A 24,868-nucleotide genomic window follows, 5' to 3' on the forward strand; every position below is an offset into this window, starting at 1 on the left:
AACCCTGTACCACTCGACAGGTCTAGACAGACGAGGCACCCATAGAGGGGTTGATACTAGTTGGTTGGGATCCTCATCTTAGTCTTGTGGCTGCTTAGGATTTTAGGCCTGCCTCTAAGACAACCTGCGTCTGCAATGCAGTAGTCTCAACACGCATTAATTCCCCACCAGGCCTGGCCCACCACATGGCACATGTTCATCTTTTTCACCTACTGAAGGGTTATAGGGTTCTTCCATGGGTACACCACACCATACCCCCAATTTCAGATCATTGCTCCCATTGTTCCTGCAGTCAGCTTTCCCTCTCCTGCTCACTCCCCTGTCCTTCCTCAGGCTAACTCTGCCTCACCCTCACACCCCTGCACTGTCCTCACCCCTCAGGCCCAGCACAAACCAGAGTCCATCAGCCTGAGACCAGACGAACTAAATGGTACCTGGCTACCACCAATGACCGCCCTGGCAGGGAACACAACAGAGAGTCCCTGAAGGAGCAGAAAAAAAGTGGGGTACAGGACTCAATTTCTAGTGAAAAGACCAGACTTAACAGTCTGAGACTGAAGGAACCCCAGAAGACATGGCCCCTGAACTCTCTGTTAACCCAGAACTAAAACCATTCCCAAAGCCAAGTCTTTAAAGATTAGACTGAACTATAAGACATAAAATGATACTCGTGAAAAGTGTGCTTTTTAGTTCAACTAGACACATGAGACTAAATGGGCAGCTCCTGTCCAGAGGCGAGATGAGAAGGCAGAAAGGGACAGGAGCTACTTGAACGGACATGGGAAATCCAGGGTGGAAAGGGGGAGTATGCTGACACGGGGTGGCAACTAGGGCCACATAACAATGTACGTTATCAACATCTGTATGAGAGACTAACCTGAGCTATAAACTTTCACTGAAAGCACAATAATAAAAAAAAGCAGGCAGCTACTAGAGGCTGAAATGGATAAAGGACCTCCGCTAGAGACACACCCTGAATTCAGGCTTCCAGTCTCCAGAGCTGTGAGAAAATGGACTTCTCTTCTTGAAAGCCACCCACTTTGGGTTTTTTTGTTGTTGTTCTGGCAGCACTAGGTGACTAAGACAGCCAGTGACGTCTCTGGGTCCCCCACCCCAGGTCATCTAACTGTGCACTGGCAACAGCTGTCACCTGGAGCGTGAGGATCGTTATCCACCCCCCACACTGGAGGCGGGCAGAGTTGGGGGTCAGCACCAACTGTACCCCAAATCTGAGTAAGCCATGGGACGCTTAAAAAGTGAACACAGAAGCGATCATGGAGCTAGATGTATTTGTCATAAATTAGGTCACATTCTTCCCGGAGGGGATTCCAGGAGGCAAAGAAGCACTCTGATGTCCTGTGGGCATGGCCAAGTGTCCCTGGCACAGGGTCACAGGTAAGGCTGGTCCTGGGACAGTTCCCACTGCTTCATCGGAGGAGCTGGCGTCACCGCCTTCTTCTGAGTGGCTGCCACTGAGCTGCAGGAAGAAGAAAGGCTGCAGTGAGGGAGGACAGCATGGGAGGGTCAGCGGGAGGTCACGCCTGCCCCGATATAAACGTGCCTGCTGGGACTGTGTGGATCTGGAGGACTGCACATGGGGTGTTCCAGGACACCCACGCCCCTCCTGGGCCCCACCAATGGGGTCCCTCAACAGGTCCACCAATTCTCTGCAGGGGGCTGCCAAGCCCCCTTTCTGCCCCTGAGCCTCAGGTTGGCCTGCCCTGACTCCTGGGCCCAGAATCCAGCTATGTAGAGCTGGGCTCCTCTTCCAGCCCCCTTCCCTGCCACAGTCCCCAGGATGGAATGAGACAGCCCCTCCCCACCTCCACCTGCCTGAGCAGCCGGGTGATGCACGTCCATTGTTGTCCTTCACATAATGACATGCCCAGCACTGGGCATGAACACAGGGCCCCGCCCTCACGAAGCCTCAGTCTAGTGAAGCTCAGAGTTAGTACAAAATTTAAAGATACATCATGGGGCCCAGGGTTGGCCAAAGAGACACTGCCGGGCATTCCAAGGCAAGCCCACTCCCCTCCCCAAGCCCCTAGGGGCCTAGGGCTGGGGAAGCTGACACACAGCAAAAGCAGGAAGGAGAGAGGGCAGGTGGGCGGACGATTATCATGGGGGTAGTCCCCCAGGAGCAGAAGTCCCAGGCCTTCCACCTTCCTGGGAGCCTCCAGGAGACGGAAAAGGCAAATGGCAGCCTCCATAGGTATTGTCGGGGCCGAGCGGTGGGTGGCGGTGGGAGGGGAGAGTGGTTTGCCACACTCTGGTCTGGACTCAAGTGAATCGGATGGTAACAAGAACCACTAAAAAAAAAACAAAAACAAAATCCCAAACCTGTTGTTGGCCACTCGATTCTGACCGATTGCAACTCTACGTGTTACAGAGCATGACTGCTCCATAGGGTTTTCTTGGCTGTCATCTTTACAGAAGCAGATCGCCAGGCCTTTCTAACCAGGCATGAGTGGGTGGGTTCAAAGTGCCAGCCTTTAGGTTAGTAGTGAAGTACAAACGGTTGCGCCCCCCAGGGACCTTCAAGGACTACAGGCCACGGCCTTATCGCCTTAGAAACCTCATCCCATTACACTCCTCCTGCGCCATGAAGAAACCAAGGCGCGAGAAGGCTGAGGGCCTGGCCCCGGACCATAAGGTGGGTCAGGTGGAGGGCCAGACACCCCTGTGGGGCCAGGTAAAGGGGCTGGCAAACCTGCTTCTGCTGTGCGACCCAGGCGAGTCACTCAGCCTCTGGGAGCCTCGGTTTCACCTGCCAGAGAGGCCGTCACCACCTGACCGTGGAGTTATGAGGAGGTGGGCGTGGCATTACTCTGGGCTGGAATCTTCTAAGAGCTTACAAATGTGAAGGATGAGGATTAACCTTCATGTCAACTCTCTCAGGTAGGTACTGTTACGCCCTGTTTAATTCAGACAAGGAGTCTGTGGGTGGCGCAACCGGTTAAACCCTCAACTACTAACCAAAAAGTCGGCAGTTCAAACCTACGCAGGGGCACCTCAGAAGGCCTGGGGATCCGTTTCCAAAAAATCAGCCAATGAAAACCATATGGAGCATAGCTCCGTCGTGACACCCATGAAGTCGCCATGAACGAGGCTGTTGGAATCAGCTCAATTGCAGCTGGTTGGTTGGTTAATTAAGACAAAACTTCTGAGGCCACTGACCAAACATTAATTATGAGGGTTAACTCTCATATCAGCTCTCTGAGGCAGATACTATTATCACCCTCATTTACTTAAGGCAAGGTTTCTGAGGCCATAAATCTCAAGTCCTGAGGGGTCTAAGATTTATACAATTCTTAGAGCCCTCTTTAGTTTGAATCCATCAGCCGCTCCTTGGAAACCCTATGGGGCAGCTCTACTCTGTCCTACAGGGTTGCTATGAGTTGGAACTGACTCGGCAGCAACGGGTTTGGTTTTGGTTAAGAAGAATAACCAAAAAACCAGTTGCCTTCAAGTCAGTTCCAACTCATGGCAACCCCATGTGTCAGAGTAGAGCTGTGCTCCATACAGTTTTCAATGGCTAATCTTTCTGTAGCTTGCCAGGCCTTTCTTCCAAGTCACCTCTGGGTGGACTCGAACTTTCAACCTTCCGGTTGGTAGGTGAGCATGTTAACTGTTTACACCACCCAAGTACTCCTTAAGAATACAAAATTACAAATGTAGCAGTGCTCAGGGCTATCCTGGGGAGAGGGCCTTAAGCATCATTTCTTCACAGTAAACCCTGCCCTGGACTGGGCTGGATTAGATGGGCGCCCAGAAGCAAAGCCCTCGGTGGCCTAATTTCCAACACACTTGATGCTGGACAAATGGGGCCTTCAAAGCAGCTTTTCCACAGTCGGGGAGACAGGGCCATGTCAGGGGGATGTGGAAATATGACGCCAGAGGTCCTCACCTCTCTGCTGGCTTGCCTGACACCAGCGCCTTCTGGGAGGACATGATGACCGAGGGGGGGACAGCTTCCCGGCGGCCATCACGAGTACAGTAGTAATTGTTGGAGAGCTTGTGGCTGGGGCCCACAGGGAGCGCAGGAGGAGGCTGAGTTCTGTGGAGAAAGAATGCCGGTGTTGAAGCAAATTGTCAATTTTTTTTTTCACTGCCCCGTCAGGTGGTGCACGGGCCCCATCACCTCAATTACAGACACTGGGACTGGTGGGCTGCAGGCCAGGGGCGTCCCTTGGTGCACAGTACCATGGACATATGCCTAGGGAGGAGTTCAGGACCCAGAAGCAGCTAGTAAGCTCAGCTCTGGATGGAAGGTACTAGAAAGCAAGGGCCGGGTCTGTCCCAGCCCAGGTTCCTACCTGCCCTGATTGTGGTGAGTACTGAGGGCCCTTTGTGAGGCCTCTCAGGGACCAAGGAGGCCCAGACTGGACAACCAGGCGTGCTTCCTGCTCCTCTAGCCTGGGGCTTGGCAGCTGGCCTCGCCTCCACCCGCAGGTGCTCAGGAAATGAGGGCCAGATCACAAGGCTCCTACCATCACCTAGCTACAAATACTTCAGCAACAGTCCCAGGCTTAGTCCACAAGGATGGGCCTTCCCCTACCCATACCAAGGCCAGGCGACACAACCCCTGCATTTCCTGTTATCTCAGGAACTCTCTGCAGCACCCTGCTGGGATCAAGTCTTCCTACTCAAAGAGCTGTGTACAACCTGTCCTCGGAACTGGGGCCCAGACCTCTGCATTTCCCTGTCACCATGGAGTCAGACACCAGGACTCCTGCAGCAGCCAGAGCAGGGCTGAAGGGAGCTCTGTCCTGGCTTGGGCCCAGCTAAACCCTAGGCAGGATTTACAAAGAAGCCTGGGGCCTTAAGAGGAAATGCTAACCTCAAAACAAAACATTGGCCAGAGGAGCTTTCCTGGAAACAGAGTAGAGAGAGGAAAGGCAGAGAAGATAGGAAAAGTCATAAAGACTGGACCAAAAGCAAAGAAGTTTCTGGGATAAACTGAATGTTTCGAAGGTCAGCGGAGCAAGGGTGGGGGTTTGGGGACTATGGCTTAAGGGGACTTCTAAGTCAATTGGCAAAATAATTATATTATGAAAACATTCTGCATCCTACTTTGAAGTGTGGCGTCTGGGGTCTTAAATGCTAACAAGCGGCCATCTAAGATGCATCAATCGGTTTCAACCCACCTGGATCAAAGGAGGATGAAGAACACCAAGGTCACACGATAACTATGAGCCCAAGAGACAGAAAGGGCCACATGAACTAGAGACTTACATCATCCTGAGACCAGAAGAACTAGTTGGTGCCCAGCCACAACCGATGACTGCCCTGACAGGGGGCACAGCAGAGAACCCCTGAGGGAGCAGGAGAACAGTGGGATGCAGACCCCAAATTCTCATAAAAAGACCAGACTTAATGGTCTGACTGAGACTAGAGGAATCCCGGCAGTCCGGGTCCCCAAACTTTCTATTGGCACAGGACAGGAACCATCCCCGAAGAAAACTCATCAGACATGGGACTGGACAATGGGTTGGAGATGCTGACGAAGAGTGAGCTACTTGTATCAGGTGGACACTTGAGACTGTGTTGGCATCTCCTGTCTGGAGGGGAGATGGGAGGGTAGGGAGGGTTAGAAACTGGCAAAACGGTCATGAAAGGAGAGACTGGAAGAAGGGAGTGGGCTGAGTCATTAGGGGGAAAGTAAGTGGGAGTATGGAGTCAGGTGTATATAAGCTTATATGTGACAGACTGACTTGATTTGTAAACTTTCACTTAAAGCACAATGAAAATTTTTTTTTAAAAGTCATGAAGAGGTCAGGTTTTCATTTAAATGTTTGTACATAACTTTTTTGTGTGGTAATATTTTGCCAGGATTTAAGTTTACAAATCACATCAGTCTCTCACACAAAAATTTATATACACCTTGCTACTCTCGGAAGCGGTGCAGCCGGCAGCAGTAAAACCAGCTGCTGTGGAGTTGGTTCCACGTCAGGGCGGCCCCTTGTGTGCTCCGCAGGGTTTTCAGTGGCTAATTCTGCAGAAGTGCGTCGCCAAGTTTGTCTTCTGAGGCACCGCTGGGTGGATTCAAACCGCCAACCTTTCGGTTAGCAGGCAAGCCAGTTGACTGCACTAGCACAGAACCAGTGCCCGACAGCAAAAACAGCCCATATGAATCACTAGAGGGCGCTGTTACCCTAAAAAACAAAAAGCAAACCCACTGCCCTGGAGTTAATTCAACTCATTAAAAAAAAAAAAAAAACCCCGTGCCGTCTAGCCAATTTCGACTCATAGGGACCCTATAGGACAGAGTAGAACTGCCCCATAGAGTTCCCAAGGAGCGCCTGGAGGATTCGAACTGCCGATCCTTTGGTTCGCAGCCATAGCACTTAACCACAACACCACCAGGGTTTCCAATTCAACTCATAACCCAGTGCGGTCATTAAAAAAAAAACCTATATATAGAACAGAAAACTGCCCCCATAAGGTTTCCAAGGAGCAGCTGGTGGATGCAAACTGCCAACCTTTTGGATAGCAGTGGAGCGCTTAGCCACTCCACCACCAGGGCTCCAAGAAGTTTAAAATTTTACAAAATCATTTCCTCAACAGGACCACACATTTTTCATACAACCACCCCGATAGAAGAGCAATTCTTCAATTCCGTGTGGGGGTGATTTGGAATTAGTTACATGTGGACATTCACATAAACTTTCTTATTTTAATGCTATTTTTCATCCTCCTAACAAACCTTAAAGACTACCTCACCTCTGCTTAACCCTCTGACCTCACATCGTTACTGAAGTCCCTGGGTGGTGCAAACAGTTAATGAGCGCTCAGCCGCCAACCAAAAAAAGTTGGAGGTTCAAGTCCACCCACCAGTGCCTCGGAAGAAAGGCCTGGTGATCTACTTCCAAAAGATCAGCCATTGAAAACACTATGGAGCACAGTTCTACTCTGACATACTAGGGGTCGTCGTGAGTTGGAGCTGACTCCAGCAACTAGCACTAGGCCCGCTATGTGTCTCCCTTCGTGTGCTTCAGCCTCTATGGCCCCCTTTCTACTTCTGGCTCCATCCAGCCTCAGGGCCTTGGAGTTTACTATTCCCTTTGCCCGAAATGCTTTTTCGATGACTACCCTGCGACTAGCTCCTCATCATTCAGGTCTCAACTGAAATGTCAATCCCTGAACACAGATCTCTCCTGGTCACCTGACCACCCTCCAGCTCACGCTCCTTCATTTTGTTTTGTCTACACGGCATTCCAGAACAATGGTACCCCCATGTGTTTATTTCTCTCCTATGTTTCTCTCTCCTTAGGACGTGAGCTCCATGAAAGAAATGCGGATATGAGCTTTTCTGGTTCACAATGGTATCACTGAGGCAGAGGGCAGGGCAGGGGCTTGAAAAACATCAAGTAATTTTTAGACATAAATAAGTTTGAAATCAAGACACTTTGGGGTCCAAAACCCAGTTATGCCATTTTCTAGTTTCTGCCTATTCCAAAGAAAGGAGATCCAACCGAATGAGGGAATTATCGAACAATATCACCACATGAAAGTAAAATGTGGCTGAAGATCATTCAAATGTGGTTGCAGCAGTACATGGACAGGAAACTACCAGAAATTCAAGCCGGATTCAGAAGAGGACGTGGAACCAGCGATATCATTGTTGATGTCAGATGGATCCCGGCTGAAAGCAGAGAACACCAGAAGGATGTTTACCTGTGTTTTACTGACTATGCAAAAGCATTCGACCGTGTGGGTCATAACAAATTATGGATAACACTGCGAAGAATGGGAATTCTAGAACAAGTAATTGTGTTCATAAGGAACCTGTACACAGATCAAGAGACAGTCATTTGAACAGAACAAGGGGATACTGCAATGGTTTAAAGTCAGAAAAGGTGTGCATCAGGTTTGTATCCTTTCACCATACATATTCAGTCTCCATGCTGAGCAAATAATCAGTGAAGCTTGGCTATATGAAGAAGAACGGGGCATCAGGATTGGAGGAAGGCTCATTAACAACCTGCGTTATGCAGATGAGACAACCTTGCTTGCTGAAAGTGAAGAGGACTTGAAGCACTTACTGCTGAAGCCTTCAATATGGATTACGCCTCGGCAAAAAAAAAACAAAATTGTCACAACTGGACCAATGAGCAACATCATGATAAACGGAGAAGACTGAAGTTGTCTAAGATTTCAGCTTACTTGGATCTACAATCGACACCCATGGAAGTAGTAGTCAAGAAATCAGAGAATGCATTGCATTGGGCAAATCTACTTGCAAAGAACCTCTTTAAAGTGTTGAAAAGCAAAGACGTCATTTTAAGGACTAAGGTGCACCTCACCCAAGCCATGGTGTTTTCAATGGCCTGATGTTCATGTGAAAGCTGGATAATGAATAAGGAAGACAGAAGAATTCACACCTCTGAATTACAGTGTTGGTGAAGAATATTGAATATACTGTGAACTGCCAAGAGAACAAACAAATCCGTCTTAAAAGAGATACAGGCAGAACGCTCCTTAGAAACAAGGATAGTGAGACTTTGTCTCACATACTTTGGACATGTTATCAGGGGGGAACAGTCCCTGGAGAAGGATATCATACTTGGTAAAGTAGAGGGTCAGCGAAAAAGAAGATTCTCAACGAGACGGAGTGACACAGTAGCTGAAACGATGGACTCAAGCATAACAACTATCATGAGGATGGCACAGGACCGGGCAGCATACGGTTATGTTGTACATAGGGTCGCTATGAGTCGGAACCGATTCCACGGCTCCTAATCAGAACAGTTTCTGAGTGACTTTATGCAAATGATTTAGTCTCTCCAAGCCTCAAGTTTTTTCATCTGTAACATGCAGATGAGAATATTAACTGGCAGAGCCACACTAAGGGCTGCAAATTTACTCATGATTCACACTCAGGACGCACACCCTGCGCCTGGCTATTTCATGAGCAGTGGTCTCCGAAAGGGAGCCCACCAACATTAAAGGCTGCCAAGGGGCTGGAGGTAGGACGTGGGCCTACCGCCTCTGGGGACTTAAGTGGACGCAGATTTTCTGTTTGGTGAGAAATGGACAGGACAGAGCCAGGAGCTGGGCAGCGGGCCGGGCCTGCTCACCGCTTGGAGATCTCCTGGTAGCGCAGCTGCAGCTTCGCCTGCAGGTTTTGCTGTAGGAGTAAAAAGAGGTCAGGCTGCAGGTACCCCCGGGGAGGAAAGGTCTGGGGACAGGAAAGGCTGGGGATGGGCAGACGGGGACAAGAAGATAGGCCCTGGAGGTGAAGAGGAAAGCCGGGAACCAGGGCCACAAGTTCCTGAACTAAGGAAGTCTGGGGCTGGGGAGGTCCTATCCCTAAGTGGGTCCGCAGCTAAGGGAGGGTCAAAGGTTGGGGGTGGGGACGGGCGAGTCCGGCCTGAAGGGGTCACGAGTTGGGAGACCCCAGGAGACCATGGACTGGGCGAGGGTCACGGCCCTGGAAATATCAAGGACCGGAGGGGATCTCAGCCTAGAGTGATCTCGGTCCTAAAGACCTCAGGCTCGGGGGTGCAGGAGGTAGGAGAGTAGCTGGGACAGGTCTGGGTAGCACGGAGTCCACAGCCCCCCCAGCGCGGCCCTGCCCGCCCCGCGAACCCCTGACGTCCAATTCCTCAACAGCTGGATGAATCTGGTGGCGGACGCCATCTTTAGTCCTCACCGAAGGGCGCCGGTTATGTTTCTACCGCAAGGCCTGATGGGGAGGAGGCCCTGTGGTCTCGCGAGAGCAGAAGGGGGCGGGGCTTGAGGGTGACATAAAGGCTCTCGGCGAAGCACGTGACTCCTCTCCTCCCGACCGCCGCCGCGCCGCCATAATGGACACCAGCCGTGTGCAGCCCATTAAGCTGGCCAGAGTGAGACGGGGGTCCGGATATGGGGCCCGGGGTACGGAGGGAAGGTGTGGGAGGTCTGGTGGGCGAGGTATGATCTCAGCTTCTTTCCGCCAGGTCACCAAGGTGCTGGGCAGGACCGGCTCGCAGGGACAGTGCACGCAGGTGAGCCGGTGGGGGCGCTCCGACGACCCCGCCGGGGACCAGGCCTTAATGGCCCTTTCCATACCCCAGGCCCTGCCAGCTGGCATCTGAAGACCGGCATTCTTTTTGTCCCGGGCCTGCGGTAGGCCTCAGGCCCTCAACTGTTACTGCCATCCGGGGTCCGAGCCCCCACGACTCGCACCCGAGTCCTGAGTCCCCTCCGGCCGCGGTCTGAGCCCTGACACACTCTCTAAATCCCCATGGCTCCCCACCCCCCGGCGCCCATCTGCGGCCTGCCGTCACTCATTCGCCTTCCCGCGGCGGGTTCGTAGGTGCGCGTGGAGTTCATGGACGACACGAGCCGCTCCATCATCCGCAACGTGAAAGGCCCCGTGCGTGAGGGCGACGTACTCACTCTGTTGGAGTCAGAGCGAGAGGCTCGGAGGCTTCGTTGAGGCTGCTGCCGGTGGGTGCAGGACTGGGGTGGGGGAGCAGAGGGCAGGCCCGTTAGACCCTTGGCTAGTGGAGGGAAGCTTCGCTAAGCCCGGGAGGTCTTGGGAGCTAGAAAGGTCTGCAAGGACTGACACGTGGAGAAAGTTAGCCTGGTGGCAGGGGGCCGTCTAGGATCCCCAGTGGTGCAGCATTTAAGTGCTTGGCTGCAAAGGTCTGTGATGGGAACCCACCGACGGGTCCGGGGATAAAAAGGCCTGGTATTCTGCTCTTGTAAAGATCACAACCTAGAAAACCATATGGGGCAGTTCTACTCTGTCATACAGGGTCTCTATGAGAGAGTACATGGCAGGGATTCAGAGGAGCTAAACGGCCTGTCTGGAGGGCTCACGGTTGGGTCTGTTTACAGGGTCCTGGATGTCTCTGGTCGACCACTTGGCCCACGGGGATGATCTGCGATTTTTCAATAAAGCATATATGTTGTATGTAAACTAAGGTTCCTGGCTGCCTTGCCTGACTAGGGTCGCATTAAGGTATAAAACTACTTCTTGTGTGGGCCCCAGGTGGTAACTGACCCTGTACACTCTGAAGATGGGGGGGCGCGGGGGAGGTGTTCTTCCCCAACAGAGTGTTTCCTTTGAGGGGGTTAGAATTTTTTTTTAAGGTAGTAAACACCTATGGCCACCACACGTCTGTCAGTGTGTTGTACTGTGCTGGCTTGCGTGTTGCTAGGGATGCTGGAAGTTGTGCTGCCAGTAGCAAGTTATGAAGATGGCACAGGATCATTTTGTCCTATGGTACGTTGGGTCGCTGTGGTTCAGCAGCTAATGATAGGTGTATACGGATCGAGATTTGCCATCCTAACTTTTTTTAATGTATACTGTTCAGTGACATCGATTATGTTTTTTGTGTCTTTTTTGAGGAGGAGGTGTCCATGTGATCTCTAACAAGACACAAGTTTCGTAGGAATGTTTTATTAGGAAGATGGTTTGGGGCAGGGAGGTGAACCAGGGGTTGTCAGTTCTTAGCCCATCCCACCCTGGGGGGACGTCCTTGGTGAGCCCTGGCCTGACACTGAAACAGCCTTCCTGTGGGGCCAAGACTCATCTGGATAGAGGACCCCGGCCCCTGCTGTTCCCCAGAAGCTGGTGGGTGATGGGGAGACCCCCCCCCCGCAGCCAGGTCCAGTGCACCAGGTGATCACTGATGCTGGGGTTCCTCTCCACTGTCCCTGTGTCCTCTTTCAGCCATGGCCGTTGGGGAGTCGGGTGACTGGAGAGAGAAGGAGAGGGCCCTTGCTGCAGTCTGACTTCTGCAGGAAGCTGGGGGTTCCAGGCCCCTCAGATTCAGGAACAATCAACCTGGTGGAGGTCTTGCTCTACCGGGTCATTCCTAAAGAAGAACTCCACCCTTTTTGGTGGTAGAGCCAGGCTGCCTAGGTTTGAACCCCCTCTGCCAATACCTGATTGGACAAGATACTTGGCTTCTGTGTCTCCATCCCCATGTCTCTAAAGTGGGATGAGTTTCATTGTCAAAGTCATTAGAACAGAGGCTGGCACTTGGCCATGGCCAGATAAATCTCTCCCCCTTGGGGTCACATCCCTGTGTTCTGTTCCCAGACCTGCTGCCTCCCTGCTGGTGGCCAGCTTTCACCCCTGTTCCAGTCCTGAATCTCTGACTTGCTGGACTTGTACCCTGCCTGATGCCACGGGTTTCCTTTTTCATTTTGTGGGAGGAAACAGTAAACATGCTGCACCGATAACTGAAAGGTTGGTAGTTTCAGTCCACCCAGAGATGCCTCAGAAGAAAGGCCTCAAAATCTACTGCAAAATCAGCCACTGAAAACCCTGTGGAGCACAGTACTACCCTGACACATGAGGTCACCGTGAGTCAGAATCAACGGCAACCAGGGGTTCCCTGGGGGAAGGAAAGGGGGACTTGCTGACATACCTGAAATATCTGAGCTAGGTCCTGGTCACAGTGTGTGTGACCTGAGGCCTCAGTCTCAGGGCATAAACTGCACCTACCTCCCGGGTATTCTGCTAGTTTAAACCTCAGAGTCCAGCCACACAGAAGTCTGAGAGAAGTTTCCCACCCCTGCTGCTCCCTGGGGGAGCCAGAATGGAGGCCCCTTCCTAGGGTCCAGTTGGTAGCCTTCTGCTCCCAAACTGCAGACTTGGAGCCAGAGGCTGTTCAGAGGGCCGCACTCACCGGGGGCCCAGGCTGGCCAGAGCTCAGGTGGGCGTGCAGCAGTGCGGCCACCTCCTCTTGCTCAGCTTCCAGGGCGATGGCCAGGGCACTGGTGCCCTCCTGAGGAACGTGAGGACAGTCAGGTCCCTGAGCCACAGCAGTGGGCCCCCCTCACCAGCCCCACGGTGGCTCACATGATCCAGAATGGCAGGGTCACAGCCCGGCTGGGCCAGCAGCAACCTGACAGCATCCAGGCGCCCGTACTCGCTAGCACACATCAGTGCCGTGGCCCCATCTGCATCCTGCACATTCACGTCGGCCCCACATGCCAGCAGAGCTGCCACCATGTCCTGGCGGCCGTGGCTGATGGCCAGCATGAGGGCCGTCTGCCCTGTCTGAGAGCGGGAAAGAAGGGGACAGGACTGGTGGGGGCTCTGGGGGAAAAGAGTTCAGGGCCTGGGGTCGGCTTCCTCAGTGGAGTGACCCACTCACAGGGCTCTGGGAGTCAGAGGGGCTGCTACACACCTGGCTGGCCTTGGCATTGATGTCACCCATGCGGAAGAGCCTCTGGACCACAGCCATGTCCTCTTCCTCCCGCCCCACAGAGGTGAGCGCAGCTAGCATGGGGGCCGAGTAGCCAGCTCGATTCTGTCGGTCCACCTCACAGACCCCTGGGAGACAGGAAGGGGCTTGTCAGCTGAGAGGCCAGCACCCCAACCCTACCTGGCCCAGTTCCTAATAGCAAGGCGCACCTACCTGCCTGCATGCTTCAGGGTCATTGTTAGAGACTGAATTTTGTCCACCCAAAAATGCACTGGAAACCCTGGTGGCGTAGTGCTTAAGTGCTATGGCAGTTTGAATCAACCAGGTGCTCCTTGGAAACTCTGTAGGGCAGTTCTACTCTCGTATAGGGTTGCTATGAGTCCTAATCCACTCGACAGCAACAGATTTGGTGGTTTTGGTTTAAAAACGCATTGGAATCCTAACCCCTATACCTGTGGACGTAATCCCGTTTAGAATAGGGTTTTTGTTGTAAATGATGTCATATCAGTGTGGGGTGTGTCCTAAACCTAATGATTTTTGAGGTATGAAAACTGTCTAGAGAGAAGCAAGCACAAATGGGGGAAACTAGATGCCACATGGAGATCGCCAAGGAACGCTGGGGCTAGAAAAGCTGATTTTGCCTCAGAGCAGAGAGCCTTCCCCTAAACCTGGTGCCCTGAATTCAAACTCCTAGCCTCCTGAACTGTGAGAAAATACATTTCTGTACATTAAAACCACCTGCTTGTATATCTGTTACAGCCGCATTAGACAACCAAGACAGTCATCTGCATTACATCACGGGAGTGGTCACAGTCCATCATGCATTGCTGTCCCTTCTGCCTAGAACATTCTTCACCTAACATGCACATGGCTGCTCCCTCACCTTCAGGGTTTTGCTCAAATCTCACCTCAGTGAAACCTTCCCTGTCCTCCCTATTTCAGACTACCAACCCTGCCCCCAATATGTCCTGTTCCCCTTCCATCCTGAATTTTTCTCCATGGCACTTGGCACCATATTTTACTCATCAATTTTGTTTTTCTGTTCCTCACCCATTAGAACGTAAGCTCCATGAGGGGAAGGACTTGGTTTTGTTCCCTGCTGTATCCCCTCTTACTTAGAACAGGACCTGGCATGTAAACAAAACAAACCCATTGCCATCCAGTCAATTCCAACTCAGCGAGCCCCACAGGCTTTCCAAGGCTGTAAATCTTTACAGAAGCCGACTGCCACGTCTTTCTCCTGTGGAGTGGCGGGTGGGTTCCAACTGCTGACCTTTCAGTTAGCAGCTGAGCACTTAACCACTGTACCACCAGAGCTCCTTTTGACACATAGTAGGCGCTTAATAAACATTCGTTGACTGAATGAATGGATATTTCCATTTTCATGGCTACCACCTTCATCCAGAATCCCTGGGTGGAACAAATGGTTAAATGCTCAACTACCAGCTGAAAAGTTGGCAGTTCAAACCCACTTCCAGAGGCATCTTGGAAGATAGGCCTGGTAATTGGCTTCTAAAATGTCACAGCCTTGAAAACCCTACGATGCAGTTTTTTCTCATCTGACACACATGGGGTCACCATTAGTTGGAATTGACTCAACAACTGACACCCTCACCCAAGCCACCATGGTTGTTCTCTGGAGATCTGAGTCAGCCTTCACCCTCGTCTGTATCCGCCTCAGCCAAAACCAGCAGTTCCAAAGGAGTTTGGCCTCATCACCTACCTACTTAAAACACTCAGGTGTCTCCCTGGAGTCCTTGGAACACAGGCCATTGTCCATCATGGCTCACATGAATCCCTGTGTTGTCTAGCTTCTGTTCTTTCCTCTGGAACACTCCTCTCACCCTCAACCTGGTCAATGCTGTTCACCCTTCAGCATTAAACATAAACCGTAGCTCAGTTTCTTCTTGGGTCAGTTCTGTTTCCATTCCAACCCTCTGCTTCACAGCACCTACCTCTGTTGGGATCTCATTTACTGGAGTGATAGATTGAATGCCTGTATCCCCACCACCTCTCTGAAAGCTCTCAAGGATAAGGACAGTTTGGGGGGATGAGTGGATGTGAGAGGAAGATAGGAAAGGGGCTGAGAAAAGGGTTATGGAATGGGTGAGTGGGGAATCTGAGATGGCGGACTGAGGAGTAAAAGGGTTAAGTTAAGGGGTATCAAAAAGGGGGAGAAATTAAAAAATTTTTTTTCTAAATGGGGCACTTTCCCCCAATTGTGCTGCCATACTGTCTGGGTGTTCATTCCCTCCACAAGCTTCTACGACAGCAGTAGAGGTATTGGGATGGGGAGGGAGGCATTCAGAAATAAACAGTGGAGTCTCTGCCAAGTAGGCAGGGACTGCTCCCCCAGTTTCTCCCTGTCTTCTTCCCCCTCCCAGCAGCCCTGAGACCTTGCTTGACTAAAGGATGTCCCATTTCTTGATTGCATTCTCAGGTTTTATTTTGTCATGGCCCTTCTCCCTATTTTAAATCATTTCATGTTTTGACGTGGTAATTATCTATCATCACACCACACGTGCATACACGCGCATGCACACACACACACACGAGAGCTCCACAGGAACAAAGACATTCATTCATTCCACAAATACTTGGTCTACTGAGTGCCACACTGGGGCTCACCGGCCAAGCAGGGTGAGGTGAGATGGGCCTGGGGTGGGGTTTAAAAGTGCCCATAAAGAAGAGTTAGTGGTAGACCAATGGAGGGTGATCAGGGAGCAAGGACACAAGAGAAGGAATGGGGGCAATCGATAATTGTCCCGTGAGCTTCAAGGAGTGTTGGAACTGGAGACAGCGAGCTGAGAAGTTGGGAGGCGAGAGAAGAGGGGTGCTGGGAAGTGGTTTATGGAGAGGGTGCAGGTATTTGGGGTGGCCTTGGAAGTGTAAGACTGACATGGGACAGAGGTCAAGGTCAAGGAAGGGGGGCAGGTCAAGGAGTGGAGAAGCTAGGAGGTTGGAAGCTCGCCCATGAGGATACTGCAACTGGCAAGGACCAGGACGGAGAGAGGGTGAAGAGGCCAGAAGCTAAAGAAATGAGATATGAGTGACTTGAGGTTGGAGATGACAGCCAGAAGGAAGGGAGGAGGGTGTAGAGGTCTGATTCAGGACTAGAGGCTCCAAAGACGAGGTTTGGGGAAGAAGGGAAAAAAAAGGTCTGAAAGTGCAAATAAAAGCAAGGACACAGCTACCTGGAGGTCCTGGGCTCGAGAGGAATAGAACCGTCCTGGGGGAGGGGAGAGGGAGGTTTACCTTACAGCAAGCAGGTGGAGCAGAGAGGATATCGGTTGTGACTGAGGTGAGATCCAGGGGGCCCAGGGGAGGATGTGGGAACTTGGAGCTGAGCGGGGGTGAGAATGCAGGGAATAAATAAGAAGAGCTCAAGGAGTCTGGGGGTGCAAATGGTTAACACACTCGGCTGTTAGCCCAAAGATTGGTGGCTCGAACCCACCCACAGGTACCTCAGAAGAAAAGTCTGGCAATCTCCTTCCAAAAATTCAGCCATTGAAAACACTGTGGAGCACAGTTCTACTTTGACACACATGGGGACACCATGGGTTGGTATCAATCTGACTGCAAATGGTAACTGGTTTAAGGAGCCTGGGGCCTCTTGTGGTGTCCAATGGCCCTGTGCCTGCCTTGCCACCTGCTGCAGCCCCAGCCCCCTGGACTGCAGGGAATGCCCAGGTAATATCTTCTGAGTTCATTCACTGTCCCCTCCTCCGGAGCCCCAGCGTCCTGGCCAGCCCAGAGCAGTTGTGCCTTCTTCAGTTCACCAAGATCTTCAGGGATGGGAGGGGACTGAGGGGAGGGGACAGTGGGCCCCACCCTCAGGCTCCAAAGGTTACCAGACCTGAAGGAGGGCTCCCGGGGGGCTCCTGGAGGGCAGTGATCTGTTCACTGCCTGTCATCCCCGTGCTAGGCATTCCATGGGGCAAGCAGCTGCACCTGGTACACAGCAGGCTCTAAGTAGAGGTCTGTAGACCTGGCCACACCGGGTGTGTGTATCTTTGCTGAACGGACAGAAAGAGTTGAGGTGGGAGGTAGGCAACCAGGAGGCAGGTGATAGAAACATGTCAGATGGACCTGGAAGGGGAGGACAGCCGACCCAGTGGCCCACCCAGGAGGGGAGTTAGAATCCTGACCAACATGTACCTCCCTGTGAGGCTGGAGAAGAGGTGGGTGGCAGGACATTGGCTGGGGCTCAGGATCAAGGTGAGCGCCAGGACTGGAGATTCAGGACCGAGGGCATGGGAGGGCCTTAGGCACAGCTGCTGGTGACATTTACTGACCTACTAAGTGCCTAGCACTGCTTTACAAGGTATTACAACCACCCATTTCACAGATTAGGAAGCTGAGGCTATTGGCCATTAATTTCCTTCAACTGTGGTCTGTCTAACTCCAAAGCCCCCGTATTTCCTCCCCATCAAAGCAGGAGGTGGGTGTGGGCAGACTTAGGCTGGTGAAGGGTGGTTGAAAGGCCCTTGGTGATGGATCCATGCCCACTGAATTCTGTAACTCTCGGGAGCCAGAGTCCAGCGGTGCCCTGTTCCTGGCCTGCCTTTCTCCAAGCTCTCCCAGCCCCAGCCTGCCCAGTCCCTCCCCTCCGTCGCTCCCAACTCTTGCCTCCTTCCCTCCCCCCAGCTGACCCACCCGTATCCAGCAGCAGGCTGGCAATGGCCAAGTTCCCATGGGACACGCTGTAGTGCAGAGCCGTGTTCCTGTTGCCGTCTGCCAGATTCACCACGTGCGACAGCAGCTCGGGTCCCAGGCGCGCCACCGCGCCCAGCATCGAGGCCACTGGTGCCGCCTGAGAGTGCCGCTGGCTGGAAACTCGAAACCACTCCTGGGCTACCAGACGTGCCGCGCCCTTCGGGGACAAGGGGAAAAAGCACTTTATGAAGATCCAGGGCGCTGAGGCAGGGGTCGGGGTGCCTGGTAGCCGGAGTGGTGAGCCCTCTTTTGTTACTGCTTGTTTAGGGGGGAGGCATGGGAGACTGCACCCATTTCGGGGAAGGGATAGAGTCAGGAAGGGTCCCAGGCTCGAGGGGGCGGGGTCCTTTCCTTCTGGGAAAGAACCTAGTGGAGAGCCTAGAGGGTTTGGAGCGCGCCTATTTTAGGCAGCCTGGGCAAGGTCAACCTGTGTCCCTGGGCGAGCCCCCCTTGGAGAGCCTGAGGTCAGAGGAGGTCCCAGGCGCGAGGGGACGGGGCTTGCGAACCCCTCTCTAGAAAACTCGCACACTTCCTCTAAAGGAGCATCCGGAAGGTCTCTGACAGGGCCCGCGAGCCCCCCACCCCGCACTCACGCCATCCCGGGCCACCCCGCGGGGCCGGCTTAGCTGCCGGTGCAGCGCTGCGCACGCCTCCCTCAAGCGCGGGCTCAGCTCACACCTGCGAAGGAGGAAGGGGACGCTCAGGAGTCGTCGAGGAACCGCAGGGACGGGGCACCTGGCGGCACTCACCTCCCCTCTGCTCCAGGCTGAGGCTCCGCCGTCGCCTCCGAGTCGCCCGCATCCCCGCCGCTGGGAGGGCCCCGCATGCCGGAATCTGATCCCCCGCCGCTGTCGTCCCCGGAGCCTGAGGAGCCGCTCCGCGGGGGCTCGGCAGCACCATCCTCGCTGTCGTTGTCGCTGGCGTCCTCGCTGGAGGAGCTCTCGTACCTGGGGGCAGGGTGGGAAGCGTCTGCTGAGCCTGCCCTGGGGAGCTCGTCGTGGAATCCTGCGAGACGAGAGTGGCTGTTCCCGTTTTACAGATGAGGACACCAAGGCTTGCCAAGATTACGCTGGGAGCGAGGAGCAGAGTTGGGATTCGAATCCTGATCTATGCCCCCCAGATGCTGCCACGGGGAGGGGGAAGGTGCTCACTCTCCGTTGAGGACCCCAACAAACTGCAAACTCTTGGGAGTGGGGCTGGGCTGGGAGCCAGGTGCGCAGTCTCTTTTCTTCATGATGGATTTGAGAACACCTGGCGATGAGCAAAGGGGGACACTGACTCCAGGTCCGGCGGCTGGCAAGGGCAGGCCAGGGCGTAGTGATGGGTCGGGACTCACCCGCGGGGGCCATGGCCGGGGGTCCCTCCGCGGGTCCGGGCAGGCTCTCCGGCGCCAGGGAGGGGGCGTCCGTGGAGGGTTCGGTCTGCGTGGCCTTCTCCGCGCAGCTCCACGGGGTTTGGGTGGCGACCTCGCACTGTGCCCAGGCCACCACCTCCTCCACCGCTGCCTTGCGGGCCTCCTCCAGCTCGCGCAGCCGGCCCCGCAGCAGCTCGTTAACCCCGCGCTGGTGCTCCAGGCCGGCTCGCAGCAGCTCCAGCTCGCGCTCTGCGGCCTCGGGCAGCCCGAGCAACTCCTCTGTCACCCACACGTCCGCCTCGACTGTCTCAGGAGCCGCCTCCACACATGCCTCCTGGGTTTCCGGCACCACCTCCACGCTGGCATCCAGGGTCTCCGGCGCTGCCTCCACGCCGGCCTCCAGGGTTTCCGGAGCCGCCTCCACCCCGGCCTCCTGAGTCTCTGGAACGGCTTCCGCTCCCTCCTCCCGGGGCTGCGGCGCCCCGTCGGGGACCTGCAGCGAGCCCTCGCGACGCCTGGCCACCGAGCCGTCGGGGCCGTCGGCCCGGAGGCCAGCCTTGGCCCGGACGCCGCGCTCGGAGGTGGCCAGGCGCTCGGTGAGCCGTCGCAGTTGAGCCAACTTTGCCGGGCGCGCCTCGGACTCCCCGTCGGGCTCGGGCTGCGCGTGCCTGGCCAGCAGCCGCGCCTTCTCGGCGCGCAGAGCGCGCACCTGCTCCTGCAGCTCGGGCAGCGCGCGCGCCTGCTCCTCGAGCTCGCGAAGGCGCCGCAACGCCGCGGCCATCTGCTCGCGCACCAGCTGCAGCTGCGCGGGGCCGGGCGAGGCAGGGAGCGGGAAAGGGGAGGGGGAGGGGCTGCTGCGTCCAGACCCGCGCGGGCTGCGTGGCACAGCCTCACGGGCGGGGCTGGGCGAGAGCTCTTGCGCCTGCGCTAGCTCCAGCCGCCGGCTGGTCTCCAGGAGCGTGTGTTCGACGCGCGGGTTGCGCGCGGGTGCGCGCGGGGACAGCTGCAACAGCTGGAGCCCCGGGGGCGCGCCTGGCGCGCTGCCGTCGTCACTGGCCAGGGACTCACTGGACGTCCAGGCGCCCGGGCTGCGCACGCCCGCCAGGCCGGGCCGAGGCGCGCGGGGGCGGCGCGCGGGCGGGGGTCCCGGGGCGCGGCGGGTGGCGGGGCCGCGCTCCAGCTCCTCCACGTACTTGAGGAAGTCCAGGTCCAAGTGGAAGCCGTAGGGTGTCTCCACCAAGTAGGGCGAGCTTGGGCTGCGGGCGCCCGCAGCCTGGCCCGGGCACAGGCGAGGGCCACCCAGGTCTGTGGATATTTGACAGGGTGTAGGGGATGTCAGGCCGGGGAGACACTGAAAGACTGGACTAAAGGGGGTACGCCCTACCACCCCATGACTCTACTGCACCACTCCACTTGTGCCAAACCCTGCACACCTGCCACCGTGCGTGCACACCCATCCCCGAGCCCAAATATTCAGCAATCACGTGTTTATTGAGGACCTGCTATGTGCCAAGCACTTTTCTAGGGCACTAGGGACACAGCAGTGGACAAGACACACAAACATCTTTGTCTTCTGTCTGGGGATAGGGTAAAGACAAATAAACATGATTACTTCAAACGGTGCTAAGGGCCATCATAATAATAGTAGTGATGATAATAATGATCCAATCCACTGGCCATAAGTGGATTCCAGCTCATGGTGACCCAATGTGTGTCAGAGTAGAACTGTGCTCCATAGGGTTTCCAGTGCCAATCTTTTGGAAGTAGATCGCCAGGCCTTTATCCGAGGCAATTCTGGGTGGGTTCAAACCACCAATCTTTTGGTTAGCAGCTGAGCGTGTTATTGTTTGCACCACCCAGGGACTCCACTAATAACAGCATGATGAAATAGAGAATAACTGGAGGGGGCATGACTTTGGCTCTGGTTGTTAGGGAAGGTTTCCTGCTTCAGGGCCTTATAGGTTGAGGAGGAAGCAGCTGGGGACAGAAGCTTCCCAGGAGGAAAGGCCCTGGGTGGAAGTGAGCTGGGTGGGCTGAAGTAACAGCTTGGAGGAGGCTGATGTCAGAGCAAAATGAAAGGAGGGGGGAGAGGAAGCAGAGAGGCGGGTAGGACCCTATGCAGGGCCTTGTGGGTCACCTTGAGGAGTTGGGGTTTTATTCCATGTATGACAGGGCACCATAGGTGGGTTTTCAGCAGGGCTGTGACATTATCCGATGACCTCCACTGTGTGGAGGAGGGAACTGAAGGGCTGTGTCCACACATGTGTGCATCAAGTGTGGATCTGTCCACATGCATGTCCATCTTGCACACTCACCGGGCAGGTTCTGATTCAGGACAAACTTGGCCATGGTTCCTGGAGCAGCTTCCAGACACACCCTGAAAAGAGGCCCCCAGAAGGGGTCAGGGTGGGGTTGGCTGGCCCCAACCTGACATCATTAACAACCCGGGCCCTGCCCCTCTTAGAAAGGCACCCGGGGTAAGTTGTCAAGTCTGAGCAAACAGACCCAAGAGTCTCCTTGGGACTCCCAGGTGCCGGGTCTCCATCTGCTGCTCAAGAGGCGGCAGGAAGGTCATTGCAAGAGAAGAGAGGAAGGTGATTAAGAGAACAAGAGTAGCTGGGACAGGGGGCATTCCAGATCTACCGGGTTTACCGTAGGTCCCTGGGGAAAATTAGAAAGTAATGCTCAAAGGGGGAGGATGGCGTATCCCTTTAGAAAAGGAAGGTGAGAGTTAGAAGCCCTTTGTCGGCTCACGGAAAACTCATCTGGTCAGACTAAACATCTTAAAAAAAAAGTAAAGAGGATCACTTGAATATATATATATTTTAGAGAAAATGCAAACAAGATAGAATTGTATATCTGAATTCTGAATGTTTTACTCAGGTCTCTTGTGACACCCTTGCAGGACTAGTGGAGAGTTGTGGGCTCGATGTACCAAGGATGCACATTAATGAGCACCTGTCTGTCTGGGAGGTCTCTAGTGGAGTGCCACAGGGCTCTGTTCTTGGCTTATAAGAGCTTGTAATACAGCCATGGGAGCGCAGGTTGTCACAGCTATGCGTATTGTCAATGGAGTTGGATGATGAGTAACTCTTTGGGTATCATGATGGGGGCCCTATGAAACTGAGGGAGATTGGACCGTGACTAACACAGTGATATTTAATAAGGCCAAGCACTGACTCTAGAACTTTGGTACAAAAAGCACAAGATAGGGAAGATGGAGCTTTGAAGAGCTCACATAAGAAACCTTCAGAGAAGGGAAAGGAGCTTGTATTGAGTGCCTGCTGTATGCCCCCTTGCAACCCTGAAAGGTATATATTATCACTCACATTTTCCAGATGGGGAAACTGAGGCACAGAGCAATTAAGTCAATTGCCTGTGGGAATCACCCTCAGATTGGAGACCCCTGGCCAGCATGCCCAGCCACAGCCACTGACTGCCCCCTTGCCTGCCCATCCTCCCCTGGCTGGTGCCAACAGACCCAACCAATACTCTCCTGGAGCCACTGCCCATCTGGGCTAACCATCAGACCACCCAGCCCAGGCCTCCTGGTCAGCCCTCCTGATGACAGTCTGTATGTCTGACACCCCCCAATCACTGGGCACCCATCAGCCCACCTGACTCCTCACCCTGCTCCACTGCTGGGCCCAACCTGGGTCCCTGACGCCAACCCCTCTTCCCCTAAAGCCAAGCAGGACCCTTCCAGCTGCCAAGCAGCTGTTTCCCGTCCCCACACCTCTCTGGCAGGGCAGCAGGGCAGCCGGTCATCTCAGAGGACAGCCTGTGCCTCTCATGACTTGTTTTCAGGAAGTGGTCCGGGAAGAACTGGGTCGTGGAAAAAGCCAGGGCCAGGGGTCAGGGGCCTGAGCCTGCATCCAACACAGTCACTGTGTGACTCAGCAGGGTCAGCCTCCACCCATGGGTCCTGGTCACACCTGATTTGAGGACCTGGGACCTCAGAAAACAGCTGTGCGCCATCCCTAAGACCTACACCAGCCGGAGCCCAGAGGCTAGGGTGAGAAATGAGTAGATGCACCCAGAAGGGGAAATAATAATGCTTTTGGCATTTACCATGGGCTATTCTCTATTCTAAGCAGTTTATGAGTATTAACGTTTGTTGTTGTGCGTGCAGTTGAGCTCATTTTGACTCATATTGACCCCATGTGACAGAGTAGAACTGCCTTATAGGGTTTCCTGGGTTGTAATCTTTATGGAAAGAGACCTGGTGACATGGTGGTTAAGCACTTAGCTGCCAACCAAAAGGTCAGCGGTTCGAACTCACCAGTGCCCTTTGGGAGAAAGGTGTGGCAGTCTGCTCCTGTAAAGATTTGCACCCTTGGAAACCCTATGGGGCAGTTCTACTCTGTCCTATACGGACGCTATGAATCAGAGTTGACTCGATGGCAATGAATTTTGGTTTGGGAATCTCTAGGGCAGCAGATCGCCAGGTCTTTCTCCTGAGGGCCCCCTGAGTGGTCGAACTACCAACTTTTCAGTTAGCAGCCTAGCAGCTTAACGGTTTGCACCACCAGGGTTCCTTCGCTAAATCCTCCACGGTAGGTTTTCTTATTATCATTATCCAGCAGCGTACAGAGGCTAGATTGAGGCATAGAGAGAGGAAGTGACCTGCCCAAGGTCACACATTGGCAGAAACGGGATTTCAACCCGGTATTTTAGCCAGAGTCCCTGCCCTTGGCCACTACTCTTGACCTTTTAGAAACAGTCGTCCAACCCAGGGGAGGCAGGGAGCCCAAGGGGATGCGACCCTCCCAACCCGTACCCATGCCTGTATCCACGTGTGTGCCTGGTTGGGGGGCTGCAGGGGTTGCAGCCTCATCGAAGAAGGGGTGTGGAGCAGTTCTCTCCTCTCCTCGGCTCCCTGCCTGGGCTGTCACCGCCGGATCCTGATTCCCTGCCTGAGACCCCCTCATTAGGCCGTCAGAGCTGAAGCCACACGCCCCCACTCCCGCCCCAGGGACTATTTCGGGACGCGGAGCTGGGAACATGAAGCCTCAGGGACCGGGGCGGTGGGCAGCGGGCAGTGCGGATCATTGTCCTGGGAAGGTGATGACATCCCCTAATGTTGGGGGCAGGACTCTCAGACCCCCTGAGGTAGGGGGTAGAGGCTGAGGACGGCGGGAGGGGAAGGTGCCCAGGTCACCCCCTCAGGACACTCCTTTCCCAGTCCCCCCCCCCCCCCAGCCTCACAGGGACAGAGCCGTTTCCTACAGGAAACTCAGCCGGGCGGTTCCATCCGCTGCCCATTGTCTGCCGGCCGGGGGGCTGTCTGTCCCCCCCAACACCATTTCCGTATCACCCCCCCCAAATCCAACGCAAAGGTGCCGGCTCTGGGTCCCCAAAATGTCCGGGGGCGACGCTAGGGAAGAGTCCCGGAGCCGGGAGGGTCGCTAGGGGACGAACTAGCGCCCCTCGATTGGCTCTTGAAGGGCGGGAGGAGGCGATCTCCCGAATCCAGGCCTCCCGCACCCCCTCCGCTCGCCCCCCGACGTGGGCTCTCAGAGTGGGAAGGGTCCTGTCCGGAGGACACGCGCCCGCCCCGTCGCAGCGTGCTGAGCCCGCAGAGGGGCCGAAGTGCAGCGCTCAAGCCCGTTGGACCCTCCGCGCCCCCAGGCCCCCGCTCCGTGCT

At 54.5% G+C, this 24,868-nt stretch overlaps 3 protein-coding genes across 4 annotated transcripts; 1 reads left to right on the plus strand and 2 right to left on the minus strand.

Moving 5' to 3' along the window:
* Nucleotides 1-1,272: 1,272 nt before the first annotated feature.
* NDUFA7 (NADH:ubiquinone oxidoreductase subunit A7) lies at nucleotides 1,273-9,710 on the minus strand. Of its 2 annotated transcripts, none has more exons than XM_010600848.3 (4): nucleotides 9,592-9,705; nucleotides 9,081-9,130; nucleotides 3,908-4,057; nucleotides 1,273-1,477 (listed from the first exon to the last, which is right to left on the minus strand). In XM_010600848.3, the coding sequence occupies exons 1-4, from the start codon at nucleotides 9,640-9,642 to the stop codon at nucleotides 1,390-1,392; spliced, it is 339 nt and encodes a 112-aa protein (XP_010599150.1). In that variant the 5' UTR covers nucleotides 9,643-9,705; the 3' UTR covers nucleotides 1,273-1,389. The 2 variants fall into 2 exon arrangements, with proteins under 2 accessions (XP_010599150.1, XP_064136579.1); XM_064280509.1 differs by lacking the exon at nucleotides 1,273-1,477 and adding an exon at nucleotides 1,488-2,309 and having other exon boundaries at nucleotides 9,592-9,710.
* Nucleotides 9,711-9,739: 29 nt separating this feature from the next.
* Nucleotides 9,740-10,909, plus strand: RPS28 (ribosomal protein S28). The gene is made up of 4 exons (XM_023540501.2): nucleotides 9,740-9,848; nucleotides 9,942-9,989; nucleotides 10,301-10,434; nucleotides 10,828-10,909. Exons 1-3 carry the CDS (start codon nucleotides 9,810-9,812, stop codon nucleotides 10,421-10,423), a joined length of 210 nt encoding a protein of 69 aa, XP_023396269.1. The 5' UTR covers nucleotides 9,740-9,809; the 3' UTR covers nucleotides 10,424-10,434; nucleotides 10,828-10,909.
* A 652-nt stretch (nucleotides 10,910-11,561) lies between these two features.
* KANK3 (KN motif and ankyrin repeat domains 3) lies at nucleotides 11,562-24,372 on the minus strand. Its single transcript, XM_064280508.1, has 10 exons — nucleotides 21,537-24,372; nucleotides 19,204-20,526; nucleotides 19,019-19,118; nucleotides 18,617-18,814; nucleotides 18,461-18,545; nucleotides 17,808-18,024; nucleotides 13,134-13,279; nucleotides 12,803-13,003; nucleotides 12,630-12,728; nucleotides 11,562-11,690 (listed from the first exon to the last, which is right to left on the minus strand). The coding sequence occupies exons 1-10, from the start codon at nucleotides 21,568-21,570 to the stop codon at nucleotides 11,619-11,621; spliced, it is 2,475 nt and encodes an 824-aa protein (XP_064136578.1). The 5' UTR covers nucleotides 21,571-24,372; the 3' UTR covers nucleotides 11,562-11,618.
* Between the last annotated feature and the right edge of the window lie 496 nt (nucleotides 24,373-24,868).

Source organism: Loxodonta africana, chromosome 3, assembly GCF_030014295.1.
Source record: "Loxodonta africana isolate mLoxAfr1 chromosome 3, mLoxAfr1.hap2, whole genome shotgun sequence".
NCBI classification, from domain to species: Eukaryota; Metazoa; Chordata; class Mammalia; order Proboscidea; family Elephantidae; genus Loxodonta; species Loxodonta africana.

Bases quoted from the DNA above. Each gene is read 5' to 3' on its own strand.
- NDUFA7 (XM_064280509.1), bottom strand. From the start codon at position 9,642: ATGGCGTCCGCCACCAGATTCATCCAGCTGTTGAGGAATTGGACGTCA. The intron at 9,131-9,591 runs GTTCGCGGGGCG...TTACTCCTACAG, and splicing joins TGAGGAATTGGACGTCAGGG to CAAAACCTGCAGGCGAAGCT. The intron at 2,310-3,907 runs GTGAGGACCTCT...TTTTTTTTTTAG, and splicing joins TCAGGCAAGCCAGCAGAGAG to TGGTTCTTGTTACCATCCGA.
- RPS28 (XM_023540501.2), top strand. From the start codon at position 9,810: ATGGACACCAGCCGTGTGCAGCCCATTAAGCTGGCCAGA. The intron at 9,849-9,941 runs GTGAGACGGGGG...TCTTTCCGCCAG, and splicing joins AGCCCATTAAGCTGGCCAGA to GTCACCAAGGTGCTGGGCAG. The intron at 9,990-10,300 runs GTGAGCCGGTGG...GCGGGTTCGTAG, and splicing joins CGCAGGGACAGTGCACGCAG to GTGCGCGTGGAGTTCATGGA.
- KANK3 (XM_064280508.1), bottom strand. From the start codon at position 21,570: ATGGCCAAGTTTGTCCTGAATCAGAACCTGCCCG. The intron at 19,119-19,203 runs GTGAGTCCCGAC...GCTCATCGCCAG, and splicing joins CCCGGCCATGGCCCCCGCGG to GTGTTCTCAAATCCATCATG. The intron at 18,815-19,018 runs GTGAGCACCTTC...CCCTGCCCCCAG, and splicing joins GTTGGGGTCCTCAACGGAGA to GTACGAGAGCTCCTCCAGCG.